The sequence below is a fragment of the Sphaeramia orbicularis genome, chromosome 7, assembly GCF_902148855.1.
Source record: "Sphaeramia orbicularis chromosome 7, fSphaOr1.1, whole genome shotgun sequence".
Classification (NCBI taxonomy): Eukaryota; Metazoa; Chordata; class Actinopteri; order Kurtiformes; family Apogonidae; genus Sphaeramia; species Sphaeramia orbicularis.
The window spans coordinates 35,341,585-35,367,798 of NC_043963.1; the positions used below are offsets into that span (position 1 = coordinate 35,341,585).

Here is a 26,214-nt window from a genome sequence, read left to right on the forward strand (position 1 = left end):
CCCCCCCCCCAACACTGTCTAATATGGTGATTTTTCTTTGAAATGTGTTTCTGAACATGACACATATGAAAATGAAAGCCCCAAAACCCCTCTGTACTTTGAGCCAGTAGATAAAGATGTGTTTTTCCATGAACTTCATAAAGACAGTACACAGAGTTGTTCAAATTTTGCAGAGGGTTGCAACGTTTGCCTGACACCTGGCACAGCTGTGAGAATATTGGCTGTGTGGTTTGTGTTTTACTTGGACATCAGTAATGGAGAACTCCTCCTGATGCTGCAGACTGACCACCTTGCTTGTCAGTTTCTAAAGACTCCTGCCCCCCTTGTACTGTATGTTGTCGCTGGCGATGTGCTTGTTAGGAGTATCGATTTGGCTCTAGGAGCTTTTTGGTGGCTCTTACACCTGGTCAGAGGAGAGGATCTGATAAATGGAGATAACGTTCCAATTTCATGGGTTGCAGAAATGTTTACTTTGATCAGAGTAAGAACAGGTGTCAGAAATATATCACATATAGTTATTGTATTTTTTCATATTTTTGAGGTAAGGACTTTGATCGTACTGTTATGAAGAATAAAATCAGATTCATCCTCAACTCATTTACAGTTCTAATAGATTTTGTCTGTATCTGTATATGTTTCATAGGCGTGATGCATTTAGTGTATTTTCAGTACAGAGTATGAAACGGATGTATTGCTCAGACACTTTTCAGCTATTGCTAATTTTCATCTATTGAGTGTATATGACTTAACCTTTTGGTTCATAAATTGCGTTTTGAAGCCAGTGGATTGCATTGGGCTCTATACACAGCCCCACTACTTCCTGAACTTCAGTTGTCTCCTTTATTTCCTGTCTTTCATTATTGGACACACTGATTAATCCAGGTGTGCCTAATTAATCAGTAGTCACAACAAGAAGTAGCAGACACACCTGGATTAATCAGTGTGTCCAGTAATGAAAGACAGGAAATAAAGGAGCTACCTGAAGTTCAGGAACTAGTGGGACTGTGCATAGAACCCATTTGCTTGTTTCTGTGTTGGCTTTTTGGAGCCTGAAGTGATCGTATTTGGACAAAATGGGAAGAGCTGTGAGAGTCCAAGGGCTCATGGGTAAGCTAACGCTAACCACTAGCTTACTGACTTGATAACAGAATTGCCTATTAAAGTAATTCTGCAGTGTTGTTAGTGTAACCTATTGACCACAACCACAGTCCTATAGATCTGTCTGACAAATATAAAGGTGGACCACCAGGTCACTTAGTAGAGGTTTCAAATAAAATGCACAAGACTGGAATGGCAATTGGGGAAAAAACTAATGGCCTAGTATTTTTGAAGAGAAGCTCAAAGTCAAAGGGATCCAGGTCTTTTTGAAACTGACCTCAGTGACCATCAGTGGTACTCTGACCACTTTGGATGTAATTTCATTACCCCTAGTTTTTAGGTTCTATACCTACAGTTATAGGTTGGCCAAAAGTGGGTTTATAAAGGCTGGTATCATAAAGATAATTTGAAGCTGTGAAAAGCTGCTAGTCAATTAACTGATGATATCATCGCTGCCCATCCGCCCAAAATGGTTTGACACATTATGCCTTTCTGGAATTAAGTATCCCTCACTCGGACTGAACATCTAAGTGTCGAAGTAATTCATTAATAAATGCAGAACTGACCATCAAACTAACAATAAAAAGTCAGAATGGAACTGCTTTTATCTTGTGTCATTATTTTGCCAGTGTTTCCAGGATAGAAGGCACATCAACAATTAACCACGATCAGCACAAAATGTGGATAGTTTGTAAAACGTCCTATCAGCCAAACCAATTAAACCTTAATCAGTTCAACCAATAATTTGTTTTCCAAAAGACAAATGTATAGAAACCTTTTTTTTTTTTCTGAATTCAGATAAAACATACACATACAACAGTTTCTGTAAACCCGTCAGCAGTTTGATTCTGTGGATGGCAGCACTGTATAGTTAGATGAATGGTCCAAGCAGAATTATAGCAACAGGTGTTTGTTAAATGCAGTCTTTACAGGAACAATCAGAATAACTTTTTAGAATGCGTCATTTTCTATAGTTTGACTATGTCCTAAAATTGAAGGTTTAGTTACATGTCAAGCATTGGATGTATTGCTGTAACAACCACTGGAGACATCCATGTGTTCTTTTGAATAATTTGTGATAAGTTATCCCCTGACTTTTGACTTTGTGTCCTTTCCATTTTCACCATTTTTATTCGGTCCAACATTTTCTTTAGGACTGATAATTTACAAAATTAATGATACGCCTTCATTATTTTAAGCACTAATCAGCATGAAAGTTTTTAAAGAGTGGAAAACATACTTGCTCTTTGTCTTTTCCATCTCGCCAAGTGTTTTGTCTTAGACGCAACATCAAACCTTAGCGCAATTAGTTCACTGGTTAGACCTAAGCAGTCTTAAGCTCATGGTTTCCACAAAGCAAAGTTTGAGCACTACTATTAATAGCCTTTTGTAACCACTGAGTTTGTATTTCCTTGTCTGATTCTGTTATAATCTCAGAGTTCAACCATGTGTGATCTGCAACCAGTTGCTGCTCTACAGTGATTCTCAACTCTCAGGATTAAAGGGTGTCACTTATAGTTTAATTGTGTTTTCCAGTATTTCACAGCTTCACTTGTTAAATCACTTGTTTTTGATGAAATATTTTGTATGTTAGATTATAACACAGAGCTGCCTGTCAGTGGATTTTAGATGTTAATGCTGCTATTGTTGTGTGTTTTCAGGCCTAAAGAACATGAATAACATCAGACATGTTGAGTTAAGTCCTTTAATGTATCATGCTGTGTGTGGATCTCACTGGTGAACAAAGAGGTCATCTGTTTAAATGTGAAGTAGATGACAGCTCATTTGTGCATTGTTTATGAGTCATTCTTGGCAACTATGGAGCCAGGCACATTCCTACCTCCTGCCTATTTTAGTGAATCTAATGATGGATCCATAGAGATCGACCCACATAAAATCAATGAATCATCACCCTTTTTTTTTTTTTTTTTTTTTTTTTTTTTTTTTTTTAAACAGACTGTAATCATACCTTTTTCCTATAGCCTTGGATGGTTTTTTCCTGGTAACTTCAGAGGACAGTAGTGAGATAGGATTTCCAGTCTACTCAGCTGTTGTGAATGTAGTAATTTATGTGGCCCAGCCTTCATTTTGTGACTTGCATGTTCTGTTTTCATAACAGCTGAATCTGGGTTGGTTTTTTCTCCATGGGTGCTCAGAGTTGTGCTATGCTAAGACTACAAAGTGGGTGTAAAAAGAACTCTCCTTGGTGGCACCACAAGCCTATTTACATTCATCTTTATGTCCATCAATCTCACTCACTCAGTGTATTTCTTTTACTGCGTTCCCTTTACGACTCTGCCCTGTGACGTCCTGCAGAGCCTCATCAGGTTACCCCAGAGGTCAATGCTGCACCCTTTTATTGTGCAATGACACAAAAACCAGGCTCTGAGGCAAAAGAGTCGCCACTGACTCGAACTCAGCCTTCTGCTGTTTGTGCATGTTCAACCTCTTTAAAAATGGGCTACTGAGGATTAAATCTTGAATAGCCTATGGACATTGTATGTGCACTGTGTTCTGGGTAAAGTGCCCAGTGCTCTGGCTTGCCTTGGACAAAGCTAAGTGGCCGTTTCCACTAGAAGGGACTGCACAGTGTGGCCACAGAAGTTTGTTGAAAGGATACAACAGTAGCCAAAGTAAGATATATCATGCTGTTGTGATGCTTTTGCTCATGCTCTCATACCCGTATGGGAGTGCTCTTTACTTTTTAATTTTTTATGGAATAATGTTGCATACTTAATATCATAACTTTCTTGAGTGTGGTTCAAAAGTCACTCTTCTGTCTGAATACTTAATGCACCACAAACATTTCAGAATAACAACTTGCCTTTGCCCTCATTTTCTTCCCTGCGGTCCTTGTTTAGGTTTAATTGTTACTTACAATGCATGGATTCTTGCTTTGAAATCCTGCTAAACTGAGCGCAGAGAAATCACTTCGAACTTGACCTCAGGGGTCTAATTACGCACTGTATTTTTTTTTTTTTTTTTTTTTCCACTCTCAGAAACACTCGGGAAGATCTGTTTTACAAGACCTCGAAGGGGAGAAGTGATGTGTGATGAGAAACAGTTCTGGTCTTATTCCCACTTTCTCCTGTCAGTGACATTATACACAGCAGGACCATCAAGAGTCCCATTATTCATTCATTCATTCATTCAAGTCATTTCAGATTCCCATTTGTGCTTTTATCTTTTAACAACATTGAATAGAATCCATGCTCCATTGCTCACCCAAGAAATTATTCACAAGGGGATTTGGTTGTTTGGATGTTGGGATGAGGGCACTGCAAGGGCATGTTTGTCAAATAAAAGTATGTTTCCTATACTCTACCACTTTACTCTGTGTATTCCCGACCACCACAGCTTGTGCGAGTTAGGAAAGTTACTGTACGAACAGGTTAAACAGAGCAGAGAGGGTTTTGTAATCTTTGACATTATCAGAGTAAAAACCAACAAGCAACAAGTCTTTTTCTCTTTTATAATCTAGTTGCTCATCTGTAAAGGATTGTCTTTTTGAGGCAAAGCTACACACATGAAATCAATTAGAAGGAGCTGGAATGTGCTGCATGGATCTGGAGTTGATTTGTCGAGCAACGATGGCCGTATTGAGAGAGACAGATCGGAGGAAAAGTGGGTCAGTGTTGTGTCCCAGCTGGTGATGGTGTCTGGAAGCCTCCATCACTTTGGCTGCTGAATTTGTGCCACAACACACTTTTACTCCCCACACCATCCTTTACCATCACACAGTTACTTTTAGCCTTTGAGATTATTCCTTCAACTCTGAGTTTGTGGAAATAAAGCTGCACCTTTCATTTCTTTTTTGTAAATGAAAGCATGGCCTTGAAAGTACCTTATTTCAATTAGACCCTCAGGACCCGGGTCCCTGTACATTTATGCATTTGCTCGTTCACTTGTGCTTAATACTTTTTGCCAGGGCCGATCCAAGCTGTGCTGTTTATATAGTGTAAAGCTCCAGTGTCCCAGAATAAGGAAATACAGTGTGTGCCCCATACAGCAAGCAGTATGCTCAAAGCCAAACCACGTATGCCAACTGGAGGCTTTGCATCCACATACCAGGAAGTAAGATTTATAGTGAAGTGTTTACGTCAGCTTGTGATTGAACGGGTCAGTCTGTCAATGACAACGCTGAAAGTTAAAGCTTTCAAGGCAGTTTAGGTACTAAGACACAGTCATATCTTAGAGTAAATCTTGTGTTTTTGAGTCCAGAAGTCACTGAGATGTGATGGATTAGAGGCAGACTGCAGAGAAATAAAAGTTTAGTAAAGTAGAAACACAAATTCCTTGTCTGATGGATAAATAATCATCATTTAGACAGAGTTCTGGCCTGCAGTCACTGCTCAGCTCAGTCATCCCACTGATTTTCACAGAAGTCACTCTTGACACCCCTTCTATGTAATAAAGACATGTAAAATGACGGTACAGCATAATGTAGCTACATCTGAGTTGACAGTGACAGACATTTTTGTGTTTGTGGAAGGCATGTCCACTGTATTTTTTTTTAAACCAGCTAAATAAACACGTTCCTACATGGTGTAATTTTTGTTTAGAAATAGAAACTGTTTCCTGAAGAGCAGCCAAACTTGTCCTTACAAAGGAATGGTGAAAGATTTAAAGCTGTCTGTAGAACCTCTTTTTCAGGTTGAGATGTGAGATTTTCCTCTCGAATTACATGTTTGATAAGGCTTCTTTTTTCTTCTCAGGTTTGCTGTGCAGTAACTTATGTGTAGGTCATACTCATCTTACTTAAAGATACGTAATAACCACTAACATTTAAAACTATAATAATGTAGCTGTTTTGTAAATACAAGATTTTAATGCTGCAGGATTTAGTGTCATTCAGTCACAACAGTGTGATCAAGTTCCCATTCAGCTGTGGCAGGAAAGGCTTTTGCTGGAATGACATTATTAAGAGGGAACTCTGTTGGAGACGACTACACTGGGCTTATGGGACTTCCTGTAAGTAGAGTATGCACCTTGATTCACTGGGATTGGTGTTTGCTGTTGGGCCTATCCCAGGAGACTAAATAAAGGCCTTCTTCATTCCCTTTTGTAGGTAAAGTGAACTCAAAAGGTTTAACATCTCAGCCTGATTTGGACCCTCCAAAACTGTCAACATTTTGGCAGTTACTTTGGAAAAAAGCGACTTTGCAGGCTGAATTAACAATTCACATCTCTGTTTGAGATATTTCAGCGGGCTTTGAAAGAGGACTGCTAAGGGGGGGAAGGCTGCCAGTCTTTCCCCCAGCCTCCAACCCCTCCTCAGCCACAACCTCCAATTAGGCTCAGAGGTTCTCCCCTCTGCGGTCATTTCTTGCTGGTGTGTAAAGTGATGATAAAATTAGAACCCACAATGTTTTATTTCCAGTTTTATGCCCACTCATAGGGAGCGACTGGCTCAACCCAGCTGCTTTACACGGGGACCATAGATGCTGAGGGAATGCCTTTACATAGCAGCATCCTGTCCTATGATTTCAAAGCTTTCACTCATGTCGCTGTGGCTGTTTGGCTGGGTGTTAGTCGTTTAGGCAGATTAAATGGTAACATATAAGCACAGACGAATCAAGTATATTTACCACCACACCAAATGGACCAGCACACTAGTAAGCTGAAAGGAAGCAAAACTAACAAGTTGGCTCGAGGCCATGGCTAGCCTCCCTCTCATTCCCTCACCAAGGGATTGGGTGTGTGCATGTTGTTTATATGGATTCAGTATACGGGTCTCTATCAATTCTTTTACAGCTGTTTTTCACTAGCACACATCTCACATTTAACCATCCTCTCTGGACCTCAGGATCTTACACATAGACAGTGTATTTCAGAGTATAACAGCTGTCTGTAAACATGATTCCCCTCATCAATTCTGAGACTTTCTACTACTATTGTCTGACTCGAAGAAGCAGACGATAGTGCTGCATTTTTAAAATCCGCCTCTCCTCTAATCTCCTCAAATATCAAGGTGTTGTTAGTATAATGGGGATTTTGTGATCTGATCTCTTCAACCCTTTTCACTCCTAATTGTATTTACCAAAACATGACACTCAAAAGTCTTAGTGTTTGACTTATACATACACTTCACTGTCACATGAAACAAGGCCAGGGTCTAAACCCTTTAGTCTCACAGTCAAAGGGAACGTGATTGCAATATTACACTAGCTTCATGCTCTCTTGTGATTTCAGTCACATCCCAGCCCCATTGCGGTGCATACCCCCCACCCCCTCGCCCCAAACACCTCTCTGCCTGCCAAGTACATAGGGAGGCAAAGCATCCAGGGTGAGAGAGGGCTCAGTCCCTGCAGAGAATCACAATGAGACCTTTGGTGCTGTCCTTCCCGCAGCATTGCCGCACAATAGTACAGTAACAACAACCTCCTGCCTGAAATGGCCATTATGGTTTGTTTTCAATGTGTGTAACATTTCTAACATCAACATTACAGGCTAATAGCTACTTACATTGATGCTGCAGCCTCTTTTCAATTTTACTTGCACTAAATGCTTGAAAGTTAGGCTATTTTTATTTTATGTAGATTAGACTTGCAATATCTGGGGAAAATCCGCAATGTCTGATTGTTCAGTACTGCAAAGACATTATGGTTCCTAAATGCATAAATAAACCAACCTCACTGTCACTATCAAACTGACACCATTTAATTTAGAACAGGAATGTCAAACATACAGCCCAGGGGCCAAAACCAGCCCACCAAAGGTTCCAATCTGGCCCACAGCATGAATTTTCAAAATGGAAAAATTACACTGAGAATATTAACAGTCAAGGGTGTCAGTTTGCATTATGAAAATACTTATAATTATATTCTATTCTCACAATAAATAAAAATGAATAACCTGAACAAATATGAATAAAAAAGTTCAATTTTAACAAAATAAGAGATTCACTGTGATCTGTAAGTTGTGTTAATAAACTGAGACATAATATTCCTGAAATTGCACATATTTTTCTCAACAAATGTCAGGTTTACACGGTTATTGAGGTTATTCATATTCTTCATAATGCAATTTGACTTTTTCACAGTAAAACAAAGTGAAAAATTTGGATCATTATCTAAAAGTTATTGTGCTTATTATGTGGACCTACTGAATAGTTGTTGATGTTGATTAATCTGTCAGTTAATTTCGTGAATAAATAATGAGTTTTTTGATCAATACAATATTGGAAACTCTTCAGATTTGCTGTTTAGGTAGTGACCAGAAAATAGTCCAGGAAAAAAAAATAGTGAGAGGGGCTTCACTGGGTCAAAATCCCAAAATGTAGATGTATATAATGGAATCAGATGTTTCTGCAGTCTTCTTATCCTTGGTGAGGAAACAGGAGTTCATTGAGGACAGAGGTGGAATGCATGCCCTGAGTAGAACTCTGTGTAGTTCAAACGTGTTGCCGATGGTGTCCCTATAGGGAATAAAAGACTTTTATTTTTTTTTAATTTTTGTGTTAGTGTCTCAGACTTTTTTTTTTTTTTTTAACTTACTCTCTGAATATTGATTACTGATTCTTTGCAATGGACTTTTTTACTCTTTTGTTTCAGAAAAAATTGTCAAATTTCAGAAGTCAGAAAATTTAGATTTTTTATTTTGTCTTGAAGCAAATTGGAAAATCAGTTATCAAAGCAGCCATGGATATAATAATTGACAACTAATTAATTTATAGACTAGAAAAGCACTTGGACAGTGCACACCTCTGCCTTGGCGGAGGCCTGCGTCAGCCCCCCCCCGCCCCACCGATCCCCACCAAAATTTAATCATTTGTTCCTTGTGCCAGTATCAACATTTCCTGAAATTTTCATCCAAATCTGTCCATAACTTTTTGAGTTATCTTGCACATGGACAGACAAACAGACAAACCAATGCCGGCAAAAACATAACCTCCTTGGCAGATGTAATTAGTCTGATTTGCCAAATTGAATGAATATGTATCCCATACATCAATGGCAGTGTCTGATTTGGCAGTGGTTTATATACTTAGTCTGAATTCATGAAATAAAATATTTCTTACTCATTGAAATTCGGGAAGTCATGCATATATTAATATTGTGATTCTGGTGCAAATTCTGACTGTACCTTTTAATGTTGCTTCATGTTTTAACCCTTCATGCCTAAATAGTCACCAGTGACCTGAAGTGTCTGGTGATGCGCTAATTATTTTCATCCTCATCAGATATGACCCTTTTTGAGTCTCCACAGAGAACATTGAAACACAATCATCTTCTGCAACATTGATTCACCAATAAAACCCGTGTAGTTTGAGAAATGACAGTGGTTGTAGGTACTTAATTTTATGTTCAGTTAATGATGTATTTTGCTGAAAAAGTCACCTTTCCTCTGTTTTTTTGGCTGATATAATAACCTTTGAATTTACTCTGAGCTTTTATGCACATCTAGATGATCAGTAAATTAAATGTAGTAAAATGCCTGATTTTCATTGAAAAATGCGAAATGCAGAAGATAATGTATAATAACTGGTGATAAATCATTTAAGAACAGTTAGATGTAGAGAGAAAAACATTTGGAAGTTGTCACAAAAATAGTTCTAGATCTTTACGGAATAAATCTGTTGAATTTTAAGGGCTAGTACATCTAAAATAACTTTTATGTGAGTACTATGCAGATGGACGTCGCGGTGACCTTTCTGTGGGGGGCTGAGTTAAAGCACGTCAGCAGAGTCAGACTGCTGATGGGCTCATGAGCGTTGCTGTGGTGCTGCTACCCTGTGGTACACCTCAACAATCTGTGCTGACTTACAGCCCAGAACTACCGAGCTCTGCAGTTTCCCATGGGTCAAACAGTGATTGAATGCCCAGTTATGTCTGTGCCGTGACACATGAAAGAGCCTCTGTGGTAAAAGTTAAAAATCACCTTAAGAGTAATAAAAAAAAAAAAAAGCAGAAAGAAATGAGATGTCCATAAGAAGGGAGGAAACAACAAACAAATCCGGACCTAAAAGGCACCACTGTTGGTTATAAACTTGTAGGGGAGTTTTTTTTTTTTTTCTGAATAGAGTGTGCCTGTGGGTCTTTTGATACAAAAACATCATTGTAAACTTAGTTTGACCCTTGCATGTTGCTTTACCCTGCTGAGTTAAGATCTAAGTTGCTTGAAGCTGGAAATTTCCTATGTAGTTTCTTGATGGTAGAGAACAGCCTTTGAAAGTCTTTCAGAAGTGTTAACATTATAACACCATATAAACTAAAACTGATTCACTTTTTAGGGCATGCATTTTTTTTTTAATGTATTTCTGATTCAGACACATTTTCAGGTCCAGTTGCTTTCGTGGTGATGCATTAACTTTCTCCTGCTTTTTTTTTTTTTTTAGCTCCCAAAACTGAAGAGCAGCCCAAAACCTGCAGCTCTAAGCAGTTTGTATGTAAAGACCAGGTGACCTGTATCTCCAAAGGCTGGCACTGTGACGGGGAGAAGGACTGTCCAGATGGCTCAGACGAATCACCAGATATCTGTAAGTGTGCATCCATGAAATTACGTCATTAAATGTGTCCTCATCTCTTGTGCTCATAGACTGTTTTTTCCAATTCTTATGGTTTTTAGTCAATTATTAAACCTCCTACCTTTATAAAAAAAATGTCACTTTTAACTGCACATGATGTTAGTCAAAAACCCTTAGGATAAAGATAATTCGCAATAATCTACTGTACATGTACAGCGTAACTACACATACAATAAAAAAATGGTAAAATAGAGTTGAACATGATAATAAATTATAAATATGTTTTGAATTTAGTGTTGGTAGTAGGTTGGAACAGTTTACAGTGCATTGTCGGATAAGACATCATTTTCACTACATCAGAATGACTCAACAGACAACAGCAAATTGTTCCAACCCTGTCATTTAGGCCTAAATAAATGGATAGGTTATGCCCTTTCTGCAAAGGACGCAGGCTCACAGTGTGTGCAAATGGCTGCTCTGCTGAATTATATCTCTAATTATGCAGCCGTGTTTAGTCTGAATGTTCAGGGATGTGTCTGCTCTTGTCTGGACTCTTGCGGGATTTGTGCAGTCCCTAAGAGTCTTGTCTCAGCCACTCACATCTGTCAGCCTCTCCATTCTGTCCTTCTGTCTATAAACTCTCTCTGGTAAAAGCCTTTCTTCTGTTTATATGCAGGCACTAATGGTGATTTTACTGTCTGCATGGGCCACACCTTATATCTGTCATGCTACAAGTATTCTCACAATAGTCTGGCACGCAGAAACAGGCAGTTGACACCCAGCACTAAGGGGCTTTATTGTAGATGAAAACACTATTCGGTATTAACACATAGGATTAGGGATTAGATATGTGAGAAATAGCTGAGTGTAATACATTGTCGTATCATGCTGTGCTGCATAAAATATTAACAGTGGGTGTTGAGATGGAGAAAGTCAAAATTAGTCGGATTCCCATCCTACACAAACAGGTCAAATCTCCTCGCTGTTCTGTGTTCTGTGTTCTGTGCTCTCTTTAAAAAACACCAAAACCTAAGCTTTCACATGATTTAGTCAACCAGTTTCTGATTCAGAGCTAAAATGATAAAATGGCTTCAACCTGTACAATATATTTACCTTAAATAAATTGTTAAACCATAGATAATTATCAATAATGGATGTCTACATAACAATAATAGTGAAACATGCACAATTTTTTCTAACTGTGAAGGAAATTTGACCCATGCTTATGGGAATGTGAAGGAAACTTTTTAATTTCAGTAAATGCATGTGTTGTGTAGACCTTATCAGTTAAAAAGAGACTCTAGAGCTATGTCTGAACCAAATACAAACCTTATTCACCAATGTATGTAAAGGAGCAATAAAATGTACTCGGTGAGCAGTATAATGTTTTAAGTTACAGTTTATGATACTTAACCCCAGTCTGAACTCTGTCTGTATCTGACTATATGTTGAATTTGGATAATTTAATATCAAAGATGAGTGTGTAGCCATCTTGTTTCTAAAAAGAAAAAGGTTAACAGACACAGTAGGTAGCATATATCATGGAGTACATCCTCCTTGACCCACAGGCATCTGTAATGAAATATACACGGTCTTTAGTTGTGGAAAACATCCAACTTTTTGTCTGAGTTTTATTGAGTATTAAGCTGATTAATGAAGACCTTTTGTACAATGACCCTTGTGAAGTTCTTCTTTGTCAATTCTCTGCAGACTCTGTACTGGACTGAACCTTCTACAAAAACTCGATCAATGATATTTAAACCAACTTTTGACTGATTTTTTTTTTTTTTTTTTTCCGATTTCCACCACAAAAACCATTCAGTTTCTGCCCTTTTCTACCAAGCAATTGAACTGAGTGAATTATCCATTGCACTTATGCAATTTGGTGACACAGACAATGGTGTGATTCATCTTCTGCATGAAGTGATGGAGTGCAGTGTTATAGCAGAACATCAAGATATGTTCTGCTCAATTACCCGCTTCCCATGGGCTCCTCATTGCCTGCTGCTTTACCTTTAGTTAAGGCACATTTATCCTAATAAATATTTGTTACTGCAATTAATGTGCCGCTTCTCTGTGCAGCACAATATAATTGCAGTCTAACAAGCTTACTTGAAGCCGAGGCGCCTTTTAAGTATCACAATGAAAGTCAGTCAGACTGTGATTTTATCCACAGTTGTTTAGTTGATCCATCCATTAAATGAGAGTAGTGGAATGGAGGGTTGGAGATAAAGCTCCAGAGTGAATGGGCCTGAGCCAGCGGTGATGGAGACAGGAGAGTTTGGAGGAGTCAAGGTTATTTAAAATCCTGCTTTGATTCAGATGGAATGGAAAACTCTTTTTTTCTTTTTATCTCGGCTTTTCCATTCACGGGGTAAAACTGTTTGCAGGTCATCAGTCTGCTTTCTTCCCCCACTGGAAAGCATCTTAAGAGACTGTCTGACCAGCATGCTGTAAACACCACTGCACTCATCTGACCTGTTAGGAAAATAGCAAATATAAAGGCAGGCCAAACACTGATCCATCTAAGTGGGGGCACAAAATCTCTATCCGCCTGGAATAGAGATAGCCGTCTGTTTTGTATTTTGAGAACTAAATGCTCATTCACTGGTATCTTTGTACCAGCTTTAAAGTTTCCAAAAACACCCTACAAGTCTCTGTTTTTGAACTCAGTTTATAAAAGCCTGATAATTCAAAGAAAATTCCAGCTTTCTCTACTTTTGCACCAACATGCCCCCCGACCACAGTCTAGTTCTGTGCGTTAACGTTGATGGGAATAAGAGCGATGCGTTGTACTATAATTACATCATTATCTCCAGTTCAAGTTAATTACCGGCTGCAGACTTTGTTTCCAAAGAGTGTTCTTGCAGATTTCACGGAGCGAAGGCATTCTCTTTTTTTATTTCCTCTCACCCTTTTTCTGTTCTTGTTTTCCTCTTCTCTGGCTGTGATGGCTGCTGGCTGTGGTTATGTCTCAGTATGTGATTGTCCCACAGTCTGGCCAGTGAGAGCATAACGGTGCAGGAAATGCATGTAGCAAACATGAAGCTTTGATATTTGTAAAATTAATCTGAATATAGCAGCAATATGATGTATAGTGTAGTATATTATTCTAGTCATCCTGTTGGTATCATCCCTACTGAAAACCCTAGAATTCTTGCAAATGTGGCCAAACTCTTCTTTTCTTTCAGTTAAGTGCCACCTGTTTTGTTTACGATGATCGTGAATTCACTTGCTGTGAGAGCAGTGGGTGCTGTAAACGTGTTCTTTTGTCTGCTGTGGATCTTTGATCTACGCCTTGGGTACCCATGCTTGAAGAAAGTGTACTCTTCTGCATCATACTGTCTGGAGGTCTAATTGCCTGTCATTTCCAAACCATTCATCAGGGTTGTAATTATGCTGAGGAGCTAAAGACAGACTTCTGCCACAGTAGTGGGGATGTAGGGATGCATTGCATGAAGCGCTGACGTGCTGTGGTTGAGGTGGCAGTCGATGCCAGGGGGCACTATTGGATGTTTATGTCTTAGCCTGTGGGCATGCATGTTTTGGAGACCTAGTGGCGGGGATTTTCATGTGCAGATATGTGTGTGCATGTTTGACTGTGAATATAGATCTGCATAAGCTGCAGTGTCAGTGGGGGTCTTGGCAGGTTGCCCATTGTGAGGCTGTCCTCCCCTTAGTACAGAGTCAGATAGCCATCAGCGGTCTGCCTGTACAAGCCCCTGTCTGCAGGTGTGACCCTGTCATCCTCTCCCAGGGACTGCTCCGGCTTTCCTTCACTGCATGGCTTCAATTGGTTTCAGACAAGCCATTTCGCCTCAATTACATACAGGCTTAGGGCTCAGGAAGTGGTTGACAAAAGCCCCGGGGGCAGGACTTTATGCTCTGTGTGTCCCAATGATGGTCCTCTGTGCAGACCTGCTGTTTTTTTAATGCCCCTATAGGTGGTGGTTGTCAGGTTTACTTTTATAGAAAGATAAAGTGAAGAGGGAAATTTCTATTCATGATGTTCGTGCATGGATTTCTTACATATGTTGAACAGACTTTACAGAACAGTGAATGCAGAGTACAGTCCAGTCCGCATGCTGTTGAAGAGACGTAAGCCACCGTATGGTTCAAGAATTTGTGGTTGTTTTTAGTGCTGTGGTTATCAGACGTCCTTTAGGGATTCTATTTGTATGCAGAGAACAATGTATTTATATATTTCAATAAAAAGGTTCATTCATAATAGGTCAAGTAAGTCCGCTGAGACATATGACTGTATGTTTTCTTGTCTCAGCACTATTTTTGCTGATGGGCACCAGTATCACATCAGCAAAGTGCAGTTTTTTCTTTTTTTCTACCAGCATTTCTTATGTTACAGAGGGATCAATGGGGTGGAAATGACATATTGACATTTTAGAACAATCGCTGTGTCAAGGTTTTGTGCCAATAGCACATATCGCATTTGTCATTCATCGATGAATGTAAGTCTTCAATCTCACTGCATTGAAATTAGCACTTGTAAATACCGAATTGCTGATCATCTACACAAACATGTAATTTATTTTCAGATTGTCCTTGTTGTTATGTTTTCATAGTGCTGGAGTTAAAATTAAAAGTGCTGTGTCACAGCTTTCGTTCAGTTTCACAGCTCTGTTGTAGCTGTAAAAAACAGTGACTCCCTGTCTGTATCCTAAGTCTGTATGCAATTATGATTCTTGCGTGAACCGCATTCATTGTGGTTGAGCCAGCGAATAGGAACAGATGTTTGAATGAACACTAGTATGTAAGCACTTTCTCTGTCATGAGAGCTGCTTGCCATGAAGGAATCCTTTCAACATCAAAAACCTTATGCAACAATTGTCTTCCCTTAATTCACTGTTAGGAATTTTAGCCCCTGATTTAGCATGAAAATGTCCACCAGAGGACTTCCACACAGGGGGTGGAATGCATCTCAATCATGCAAATTTACTGCCTCTCTGTCTCCATGCCGTATTACCCACTTTGACTCACTGGGAGAAAATGGGCAGTTAAGTTTAAGTCGTTAACACTTGCAAATGATGAGACACTCCCTGTTCTCACACTGTCAAGTTGTCATTAAAATTGTCTCCCTAGGCTTATTGTACACAGATACATATAGACCGACACGAATGCATTTCTTTTTTTTGTTGATGCTAGACAGTAATTTTGAGAGGATATGCCTTGGAATGCAGTTTCATAATGAAACAAAAGAACCCCTGGCTGAAGGAGCTAAAAGTACTTAACATCACAAACCCACATGCACTCTTCATTAAACCTTTGGTTTAGCTTCCTGTAAACATAACTGTGTGTCACTGTTTTTAGCAAAGAAAAAAAATTTAGACTGGAAAAGTTGGCTCGATATGCCAGTAATGCCATGACAATGTGGTGAAAGTACATTTCAACACATAGCCATACGATGCCCACTGGCCCACACACACTGTGACCCATGGCGGTGGGTGTCATGGCCTGGGGCTGAGCTGATCGGTGGTCTGATGGTGGGATTGAGTTATCATCTCCATGCAGCTGCCTGAGGCGGCCGTGGGCCACACAACAAGGTTATCTGTCCATGTCCTGCCCTTGAGCCCCCTCTGGATGCCTACAAGCCTGGTCCTTTGTCCGTCCCGCCTGACTGTCATGCCTCAGCAGCCTCTCCAAGACGACCAGGAAGAGCTGACTGCAGAGGTGGTGGGATGGCATGAAGGCATAGAGCGAAGGGGAGAAGGGATGATCCTACAGAAAAGGGCTTTGTATAGGAGAAAATGAGCAGATTAGCATTTAGGCCGAGGAGGAAAATGGAAACGGCTTTTGTACTGCTCTGATCCTTTTTCTATAGAAACAGCCTTTTACAGTAGAGTTTGGGGGATCCTTTCATAGCTTATAATCAGAATCATGTCGCTGTGCACGCAGGGGGCACCATGCAGGGGCAGGAGGGTCTGTAGTGGCAGTGGCTGACACACTGCTTCCACAGAGGAAGGAGCAAAGCCCTGTAAATCCCCCTGGTCTGTGGCCCTGAGCCCTCCTCAGCCTCACCAGCCTATCAACAGACAGAGAACACAGGGCTTTCTCACGCCACACAGGCACCACTTCCCTTTTTCTGCTGTCTCCTCCACACCCTGTCTCTCCCTCTGTCTTCCTTGCTTGTATCCCCCTTTTTTCCTCTCTTACCCTCAAATCAGTTAGAGACGATAGACTGAAGTTGTCTCTTTCCTCTCTTCTGGATATCTCATCTCCCGTCTTTCCTCTCTGTCGTCCCAGTGTGTAGATAGTAACTGGGTTTGTTTTTCCTACTGTCTAGTGGCATGTTGGACTGTGGAGATGTTTGAGCTACAATTTATACAGTGACAGTCGGTTGTTTTTTGAAGCTAGAGGAGTTACTGTGTGAATCAGTAGCATCATATTTACATTAGTTAGTAGAACAGTTAGAAAAAACAGATTTTAAATAGATTTATTTTTCCCTGGTCAAAAAGAAAAAAAAAAAATCATGACAATTTAAGACTCCACCAAAGTGTAAAACTAGGGTTTCTTAAAATCCAGTAATATTGTAGGTTTTAAATGTACTGGATACCTTTTTGACAGGTCTTTAAAACTGATTTAGTGCTGTGGTGAAGCCGGTTGAAAGTAACAAATTTGAAGCCCTGTGAATAAGAAAATGCACACATTAGGAACTTCAGGTATAGACAGTTTAGAACATAGGAAATCAGGAAATAAAACAAACAAACAAACAAACAAACAAACAAAAAAACACCAGCTCATTCTTCCATCATCCAATATTCTTCTCTATTTACATCTGGAGCATCGCCAAAGTCCAGTGATGCTCCAGATGTAATATACTTAAAATGGACATGGAATGGACCTTAAATTGGATTCATAAAGTTCTCAAAGAAGTACAAAAAAAGGCTTAAATTCAACTTTGTGATGCTTGCAGAAACCCTGAAAACAAACTGTCTTGTGGTTTTTTAAAGGAGCTCTTATGTAACATAGCTGTGGTGTGCTTTAATTGATGTCAGTTACAATATATTACTATGATTTTCATGGAAAATGTCATGCAGTAATGGTTTTAATTGTGCTGTTGAAATTCATTCAAAGTAAATCTATAAACACATCTGCAGAATAATCCATATATAATGCTCAGAATCATGCAAACTCTTTGTTTTTTAAAATCCAGTAATATTGTAGGCTTTAAATGTACTGGATACCTTTCTGACAGGCCTTAAAAACTGATTTAGTGCTGTGGTGAAGCTGGGTGAAAATGACAAATTTGAAGCCGTTTGAGTAAGAAAAGGCACACATTAGAAACTTCAGGTATAGATGCTTTAGAGGAACATGGGAATTCAGGAAATAATAAAAAAAACAAACACCAGCACGTTCTTTTAATATTCTTCTCTATATTTATCTGGAGCATCATGAAAGTCCAGTGATGCTTCAGATGTGATATACCTTAAATGGACATTAAATAGACCTTAAATTGGATTCATGAAGGTCTCAAAGAAGTATTAAAAATATCCTTAAATTCAACTTGGTGATGCTTGCAGAAACCCTGAAAACAAACTGTCCTGTGTTCTTTTATTTTTTTTTTAAAGGAGCTCTTATGTAGCATAGAACATGCAGAACATTAGGTGTTTTTCCTGGTGAGAATACAGACTGGCTTACAGGAAGTCATCTGCTTGAATGAGACTGCCATCGGTTGTCTATTTCCTGTGTAAGCTGTATACAAGTGTCTTCAAAGCAGCTGCATGTTAAGAATAGAACATTTTGACAAATATTTTGCCTGTGTAATTAGGCCTGTTTTATTCTTTGAAGGAATTTCATCATTTTAATGCTGGTGTTCACCTCCTATGTTAAATTTTCACCAATATTAGTTCCCCTAACACTCTATGCAAAGGCACATTTTCTTCACCTGCCCACAATGATTATGATTGGTTTAGAGGTTGCAAAGATTCAGGGGACTCTAAATGCAGAACTGGAATATAATATTTATAATTATGACTTCATTAGTCTGTAATCACTTAAAAATAAGAATCAGTTTCATTGCCTTAGAACAAGCTCTTTGAGCAGGTTGCAGACTTCCTCTTCTTTGTAGATGATATCTTGTACCCTCACTCCTAGTTGTCACACAAGGAGCAGTTAAAGAAATACAAGCCAGAGAGTTTTCCTCTATACTAGAGTAATAGTGGGTTCAGCCAGAATGTTCTTCAACAAAGTGAGCTGATCAGGCTATGTGAAGCTAGTGCAAACACAATGTTCTATATTGTGTATTATACTGTGCACTGTGTATGGTACACTGTAGTGCTGATGTCCTCACTGTTTTGTTTGCTATAGTCGTGTGCTGTTGTGCATGCTACTGTAAAGTGTGACTTATGAGTGGGGAGACAGTCAGTGGGCAGGACTGTCTGTCACCAAGCACAACATATTCATTCGAGCTGACAGCAGACTTTATGGGAGTCAGTGAGGGGCTGCTATGGAACCCGAAAAGCAAGAATAAAGCCAGGCTTTTATGCAATGGACAAAAGATCGACAGGGGATCCGAATGTAAGGTCATTGCATAACTACAACAGCTGAAGGGTGGGGGGCAGTGGGGTCCAGAGGTTGAGCTGTCGGAGGGAAACACATACTGGGAGAGGCCGTCTTTCATGTAGTGGTTGTATTGCTTATAGTGCTGAATAACATAACCACATGCATGTTTAGGGATGATTCTGGGTTTGAGAATTTATGAAGGTGACATGGTGATGCATTGCATAAATCTCCACTATTCTCAGGGGAAATGTGTAATATTATCTCTAGTCTGCACAAAGTCAGACTGGATGGCAGGCTGCAATAAGAGTTTTATTACAGCTTAACTTCGATCCTGTATTATGAAGTATAGTTTGTAATGTTTTAATCATGATGAATTCTAGCACCCATTTCTTTAATATGTGATTTACATAAGACTGTGAGAGAGAGAGAGGGGGGGGGGGGATCACAATGCAGATTTGAGAAAAGCTTTAACGGTTAAGCTCCCTGAGGATACAAGGAAGATGCTAATATCACTGTTAACTGATCACAGTTCAGTGCAATAATGTAATTATCTTCACTCTGCCCTCTAATAGTTGTGAGGGTTGTAATTTTCCCTTTTTTACTCAGCCTGTTCCTCCATGCTGCATTATACTTATTACTGTATAAGGAGACATGTTTAATTGTTCAAAAATAATGCTCTGTTACAATTATATTGCAGCTACTTTTCCTCCAACTATGTATGAGTATTTATAGCAAATGCTTTGGATTTTTATTGAGGGTGAACCCAGATTGTGTTGTGGTTGCAGTATGAAATTTTCAGTGTAGAGATTTATTTACTTCCCATATATTTGTGGGTGTTATTGGCATTTTATATGGAGATAATCTTTCAAATCTTATCTTTACCTTTTAAATACTTTTATAGGTAAACTTTTGTCAGAGAATAAATAAAAGTATGAGCAAACATGATGTGATCATGGTTGGGAATGTAAGCTGCGAGGTGGTGATGTTATCGTCTTATTTTGTACAGATCCAAATGTGTTTAGTGTGTTGTCAGACTACAGGGAGACTCAGAGAAGAAAATAAGAATAAAAAACACCCCATAATACTAAATGCAAAACTTGATTGTCAGACATAAGTCCTATTTTTCCCACAAAACTGCACATTCATAGAATTGTATCTGTGTCAATCTTTGTTATAACTCATCTAACAAAAGCCGTGTTTCAATTGCATCCTGAAGATATAAAGACTGCATGTACTTTGTGGATATTATGTTGACTGTATACACGTGTATATAAAAGCCACACCGTGTTCTTGTTTCCCCTCAGCCTTGCAGAGTAATACTCCGCTTCCACTGACAGATGATGCAGGAAATGGCCACTGCCTGTATGAGGAAAGCTTATTGTTATACACTGCCAACAACTTCCCAAACTGGAGCATAGAATTCAGGGGTCATCTCCATTGTCCCTCCTGCAAAGTTATTTAATCCTCCATATTGTCCCTTCTATTTAGTTTTCTGCTGCTGTTCCCTATTCAGCCCCTGCCAAGGTATTACTGTGTTGTGGAACTCGAACAATTCTTCTCGGCTGTTGTGTGTAGTTGGCAGTTGTTAGTGTGGCTCAAAAAACTTATTCTGTTGCTGCCTGGCCAGCAGAAGGAAAGGAAGCACACTGTTGGAGAAGATCCTCTGGGTGTGTGTGTATGTGTGTGTAATGGAAAGTAAAGTTTTGGTAGTTGCCTCACTAGGTTTTGGTGACTGCAGTAACACGTGGACACATTTCGTGTTCAACAGTCTCTGTCATGTAAGCAGAGTAACTTATATGCATGCATTATACATATTTGAGTAGCTATTTATAAGCACTTTAACATTATGTATAACAAAATTTGGGGAGATACAAGTTTTAGGTGTAAAATGTCAAATTACTCCTCGGTAACACGCGGACTTGAAACGGACATCAATATTTTAAGCTTTACGCAAACTTTCAAAACATGCAGTTCTCAACAGAAATTGATATCAAGTAGGACAAAACCTTTTAGATATTATGTTCAACTATGCTGAAAATACATTTTGAAGTAAAATATTGAAAAGTCTCTGTTTTATTGACATGAGAATGTGGTAACATGTGGACAGGCTGCCACAGTAACATGTGGACGACTCTTTACCATTGAATGCATCGCCCAAAATGTTGACTTATGTTTTTTAAAAGAAGTCAGATATAATCACAATGCTTTATTTAATGTATTTAATACTAACACTGTTAATTACAACTTGTGTAAGAGTAATTTCTCAGTAACAGTTCACAGATGGTCTTTTTAAATGTGACAGACTGAATATATTTTTTAGATGCAATTCTTAGCGTCAAATTCAAGCTATATTTTTATGTCTGAGGCATGACTATGGTGTAAAAAGTACAATTGATAAAATTGGTAGTAACTTTTTTTTCTACAAGTGGTATTTTGAAAAGGATAACAGTTACATAAAATAGAGATCTTTAGCTACAAAATGAGCCCACTTAATAATGATGAGTGCAAATTTACTTTTTCATGTTGATGTTCACTTTCGCATGAATGGACCCCAGTGTGTTGCATTTGAGGACACATAGGCCCTGTTATGTATGCTAATACGTGTATGTGTATTTTCAGATCTACTCGATGGTTTGTCCAGTGGGTATCATTCAGGTGGCTTTGAGTATAACTTGTCTTTTTGACTCAGAGGAAACTGTTGACAAATGCTAAATCCTTGGCAGAGTTTCATTTCCAGTGCGCATGGCTGTTTATTCCTGCTTCTGCAGTTTATGTAGAAATCCCCGGGTTGGCAGTTTATTGAATGTAAATCAGACTGGCTTAGAGGCCGAGGCTGTAGGAGGGCTGCTAATGTGCTAGCATCCCCCTGATGGGAGAACCGCTCTCCTTCTCCCTAAGCCAGATGTATTAGAAGCTAATTCACTGTTCAAATGTGGCACAATTTCCACACAGGCTGCTGTGGTGGGATCATTATGGAAGCTTTTGTCGCTTTAAAGCACTTGTGTGCCTGTAATTTGTGTTACGTTTTATTCTGTGTGTGTGATTTACTAATCTCCTTGATGGATAAAGGGGACTTGGAGGGAATGCTGGTGGTTTTCCTCAGGGAATGCCGAACATATAGGAAAAACGTACTCCCACATATGTTATTTTCATGCATATCCACATTTTGATTCATAAAATGGTTCGTTGAGTAGGAAAGTATACACTTGTACTTCAACCAAAGACACAAATATATTTTACTGTCCTCTAAAATGTCGTATTTCCACTTGAATTTTTAATACAAGGACCCTGTTGTTGAGCCATCCATAATTAATAGTATAGCTTATATATACAAATGCGTCTCTGCTCAGATACAGAAAAATAATGCTGAGATAAAGGTTGGGTTAAATGCGTTTTTGCTGCTTAATATTCAGACACATAGTCACTTGCAGTTCAGTTCACACACATTCAGATACCTTCTTCTTAAAGCCTCTCCCAGCGCCGTGCATAACCCGCAGAACTCTTCATATCGTTTCCTGTGAAGGAGGTGAACTTTTATTTTCTCTGCTTCTAGTGTTTTCCTAAAATGGGTCAGCAGATGTTAGAGAGAGAAAAGGAGAGAGAGAGAGAGGTTGGAGGAGGAGGAGGAGGAGGAGGAGGAAGAAGAAGAACAAAAAAACAGCCAAAGCAAACTGTTTGCTCTGCAGTGTGGGCTGAAAGGAGAGATACAGAAGAGACACTGAGGGAATGAGACTGTTTTAATCTGACGTTGGTACAGAGTTTTCTGGACAAGAGTCAATCACGTTCTGTCCTTTTACCCTTTAAGTTCGATATATAATCAATCTTTAATCTCTCCTTGTGCCGCTTTTAACAACATCTCCCTGCCAGTCTGTGTCCAGTGATCACTTTTGCAGGTCATTTTTCAACATGTTATTTTGCTCTACATTATACTAAAATAATGCACTGTAACCAAATCTGTACAGAAATCCTGCATGTGAATAATATTCTGCTCTCCATCGCTCACAATGGGGGATCATTCAGTTTTTCATATGCTGAAAAGCTACATTCCAGCAGATCCATTAATGTCCCTGAAGTACACAGTAATTCCCAGTGTACTAATGGCTGGATTTTCCTTCATCATTGAACTGTGGGGGTGTTTACGCTGATCTGACCCCTATATTTATGCATAAATTTGTACAAATTAACCTGTTTACACGTCCATTTTTTGCTTTGCTTTGGCAAAACAAGATGAAGACATAACTGTAGTTGTCAATATATATAAAACAGACCTCACGTTTTTATGCTGAATAATATTATATTCTTCTGCAATCTGCCCTCAGGTCCTTTCATGCCATTGGTATTTGTTCACCTTTCTAAATGTTATCTTCAACGCTGATGGAAACACCCGTCGCTGTACTGACACTCAAAGAACAGAAAGTGAAGCTCTCAAATAATTTTTCAGCCAAATACTTGGATTTATCTGTCCTCCCGCACACGCACGCTGTGTGTTGAACAGCCTCTAGAAAACACAAATAAGGCACATTCCCAAAGCAGTGGGAGAGAAAAGAGAACAAGGAAGGATATTTGGAGGAAAATATCCAACTCGAACTGTGGTGGCGTGTGTTGACAGTGTTTCCCTTTGATTTTGACACAGGACTTTCCAGAGGAGATAATATTCCTGGGCTAAACACAAGCTACTTACTTTAGTCATACATGGAGACAAATACGTTTTAACCACTTAGTTCACAATATTTTTGAGGTTGTGGTCATACATGTGTTACTAGTGATCATTAATTTATAGAGATCCATTACATTCTTATTGTTATTGTTATTGTTATTCTTATTCTTATTCACAGATCTAGGCTTATAGTCGAAGCTTGACTCTTGAAATTAAAAAAAGGGAAAAGAGGGAAGATCTATTTCCAATAATGATAATTGTAAAAAATAAAGATGAAAAGTCTCTCTCATCTAAAGGTACTCGTAAAATGAAAACAGACACAAACAACAACAAACTACCCTGACATGACAGACACAGGTTCTGGTGCTTATTTTCATAATGAATCACTTGTTTATCCCATAAAATCTGACTGTTTTTTATAAGTTCCCATTGCCTAAGGATATGCATTTGGATTCTTTGTAATTCTGTATTTGATTATTTTCCAGGCTCACACAACCGGGTCAACCAGTGTCCTGTCAACGAACATGGCTGCCTGGACCCGGATGTTTGCATCCATATGAGCAAGTTGTGTGACGGGGTCCCTGACTGCTCCGATGGCTGGGATGAGGGGCCTCACTGCCGAGGTAATGAACACACAAAGGCATTTGCACGCATCTGCAAGCATTCACTTTCTCCAAAACACTCAGAGCAGATAGCATCGTCATTTTCTCTATCTCCTCTGTCGCACAGAGACAAGAGCGTTGCCCTTTGTTGTGGCTGCAGAATGACCTACAACAACTGCCATCTTCTTGTCTTCTTACCCAAAACTATAATCTCTATCCAATAATCTCTTCTATTAGGCCCTTTAATGAGCTGCCCCGCTTAGGCTTGTGCTCTTACAATGGAATTCATCTTTCTGGGGGAAAAAAGTCATTAATTTATCAATCAGCTCGGCTATGAGGCTGTTTCCCTCATCCCTGTGGGAATGATGAGCATTCAGCACTTATGCAGCTGGAGAAAAATCCCATCAAATCCTCCACTATTAATTAGAGACGATACAATAATAAGAGATGGAACATATTGGGTCCATAGTGTCTGTCTTTGTTGCAGGAGACAAAGGAACAAATGCACTTCCTGCCTGCAGAGGATTCTCTTCAGTAGCTGTGTGAAGCGCTGCATGTTTATAGCTTTATAAACTCATGTTGATGGATGCTTGTAATTTCTACTGTCTGCAGCTTTGTGTCCAGTCTAGTCAAAATAGGGATTTGCTCTGCTATTTAATGTCATTGTTCCTTTTCTTGTTATGAAATCCCTTAGCCAAATATTGACAGTCGAGGCAAAAGTTTCATTGGACCAAAGTCCTTGATCAAGGTTTGGTCTGGCAAACAATACCTGTAATCTGATCACCTTATCTCTTCTGCTAATTTGAAATTATTAACCACTGAGTGTAATGACTCATGCTGTCCTAGATTTCAGTGATATTAATTTTGTTTGTACAATACGTCTTATTCTACAATGACAAATATTTTTTCAATACCATTTTAGTGTGGAAATGATTAAATTCATTTTCTTTTTTTGTCCTCAATACTTTATGACCTGCAATAGAGCAAGTCTGCCAGAGCATATCTTTTTTGTATCCCTCTAAATTGGAAACACAAAAAAATGCACAAAATCCTTTCAAACCATTAATAAAATGGGATCACTTCCTGTTGGTGTAAAAAAAAAAGTGGTGAAACAACTACATCTTACTTACTTAGACTAAATTTTAGTCCTGACCAACAAGTCACATTTTCATTATTAGTGTTATATTATATGAACATTTGTGATGAGCACATTGCAAAAAAAAAAAAGTGGACAAAAAAAGCCAATGAAATAATGAAGTGACAACATGTTCAAAATAGTATTTCAATTATTAAAATTTAATGATCTTCATTTGGTTTTATTTATGTAATTTCAGGTGACTTCTCTGTGAATTTTTTTCTTGAGGGCTGAAGAAGCAATAATGCTAAAAACCAAAGATGATTCAAGGAAATTACTCTTTACAATCTACTTTACATTTCCTGTATCAGTGTCCACTGCCCCGCCTCTTTAGGAGACTGTCAGTACATCCTGTTTCATTCGTTCCAATGGGAGAAGTTAACGTGATTTACATATTTTGGCTGAATCTTTCACTCCAGAGTCACCAAAGTAGATATTAGACCTTTTTTCATGAGCCACATATCAATCAATTTAATATTCTGACATTAAAATGTTAAGTAAAGTCCATTTCCTCCCGATCTCTGTGTCTGAGGTCTGTCTGTAGATCCGCAAAAAACTCTTGCAAGATCCCGTAACACAAATCTCATCTGAGGGAGGAAAAGCAACCAGAAAAAACAGCAAATGACAAGAATGATTTAACTCTTATTATTTTATGTAGACATTTTTACTCTAATTTCATCTATCCACACAGTGTTGTCAGTCCTTCTGCCCAGTTAGGAGACAGGAAGTGAACTCTTTC

At 38.9% G+C, this 26,214-nt stretch overlaps 1 protein-coding gene across 2 annotated transcripts in view; it reads left to right on the plus strand.

Annotated features, from left to right (window-relative positions):
- LOC115423024 (low-density lipoprotein receptor-related protein 1-like) overlaps positions 1–26,214 on the plus strand; it is a 137,234-nt gene that overhangs the window by 5,155 nt on the left and 105,865 nt on the right. For both annotated transcript variants that reach the window (XM_030139712.1, XM_030139713.1), the window contains exons 2-3: positions 10,436–10,576; positions 24,224–24,361. In XM_030139712.1, coding sequence (XP_029995572.1) covers positions 10,436–10,576; positions 24,224–24,361 — 279 coding nt within the window. The remainder of the gene's footprint in view (positions 1–10,435; positions 10,577–24,223; positions 24,362–26,214) is intronic.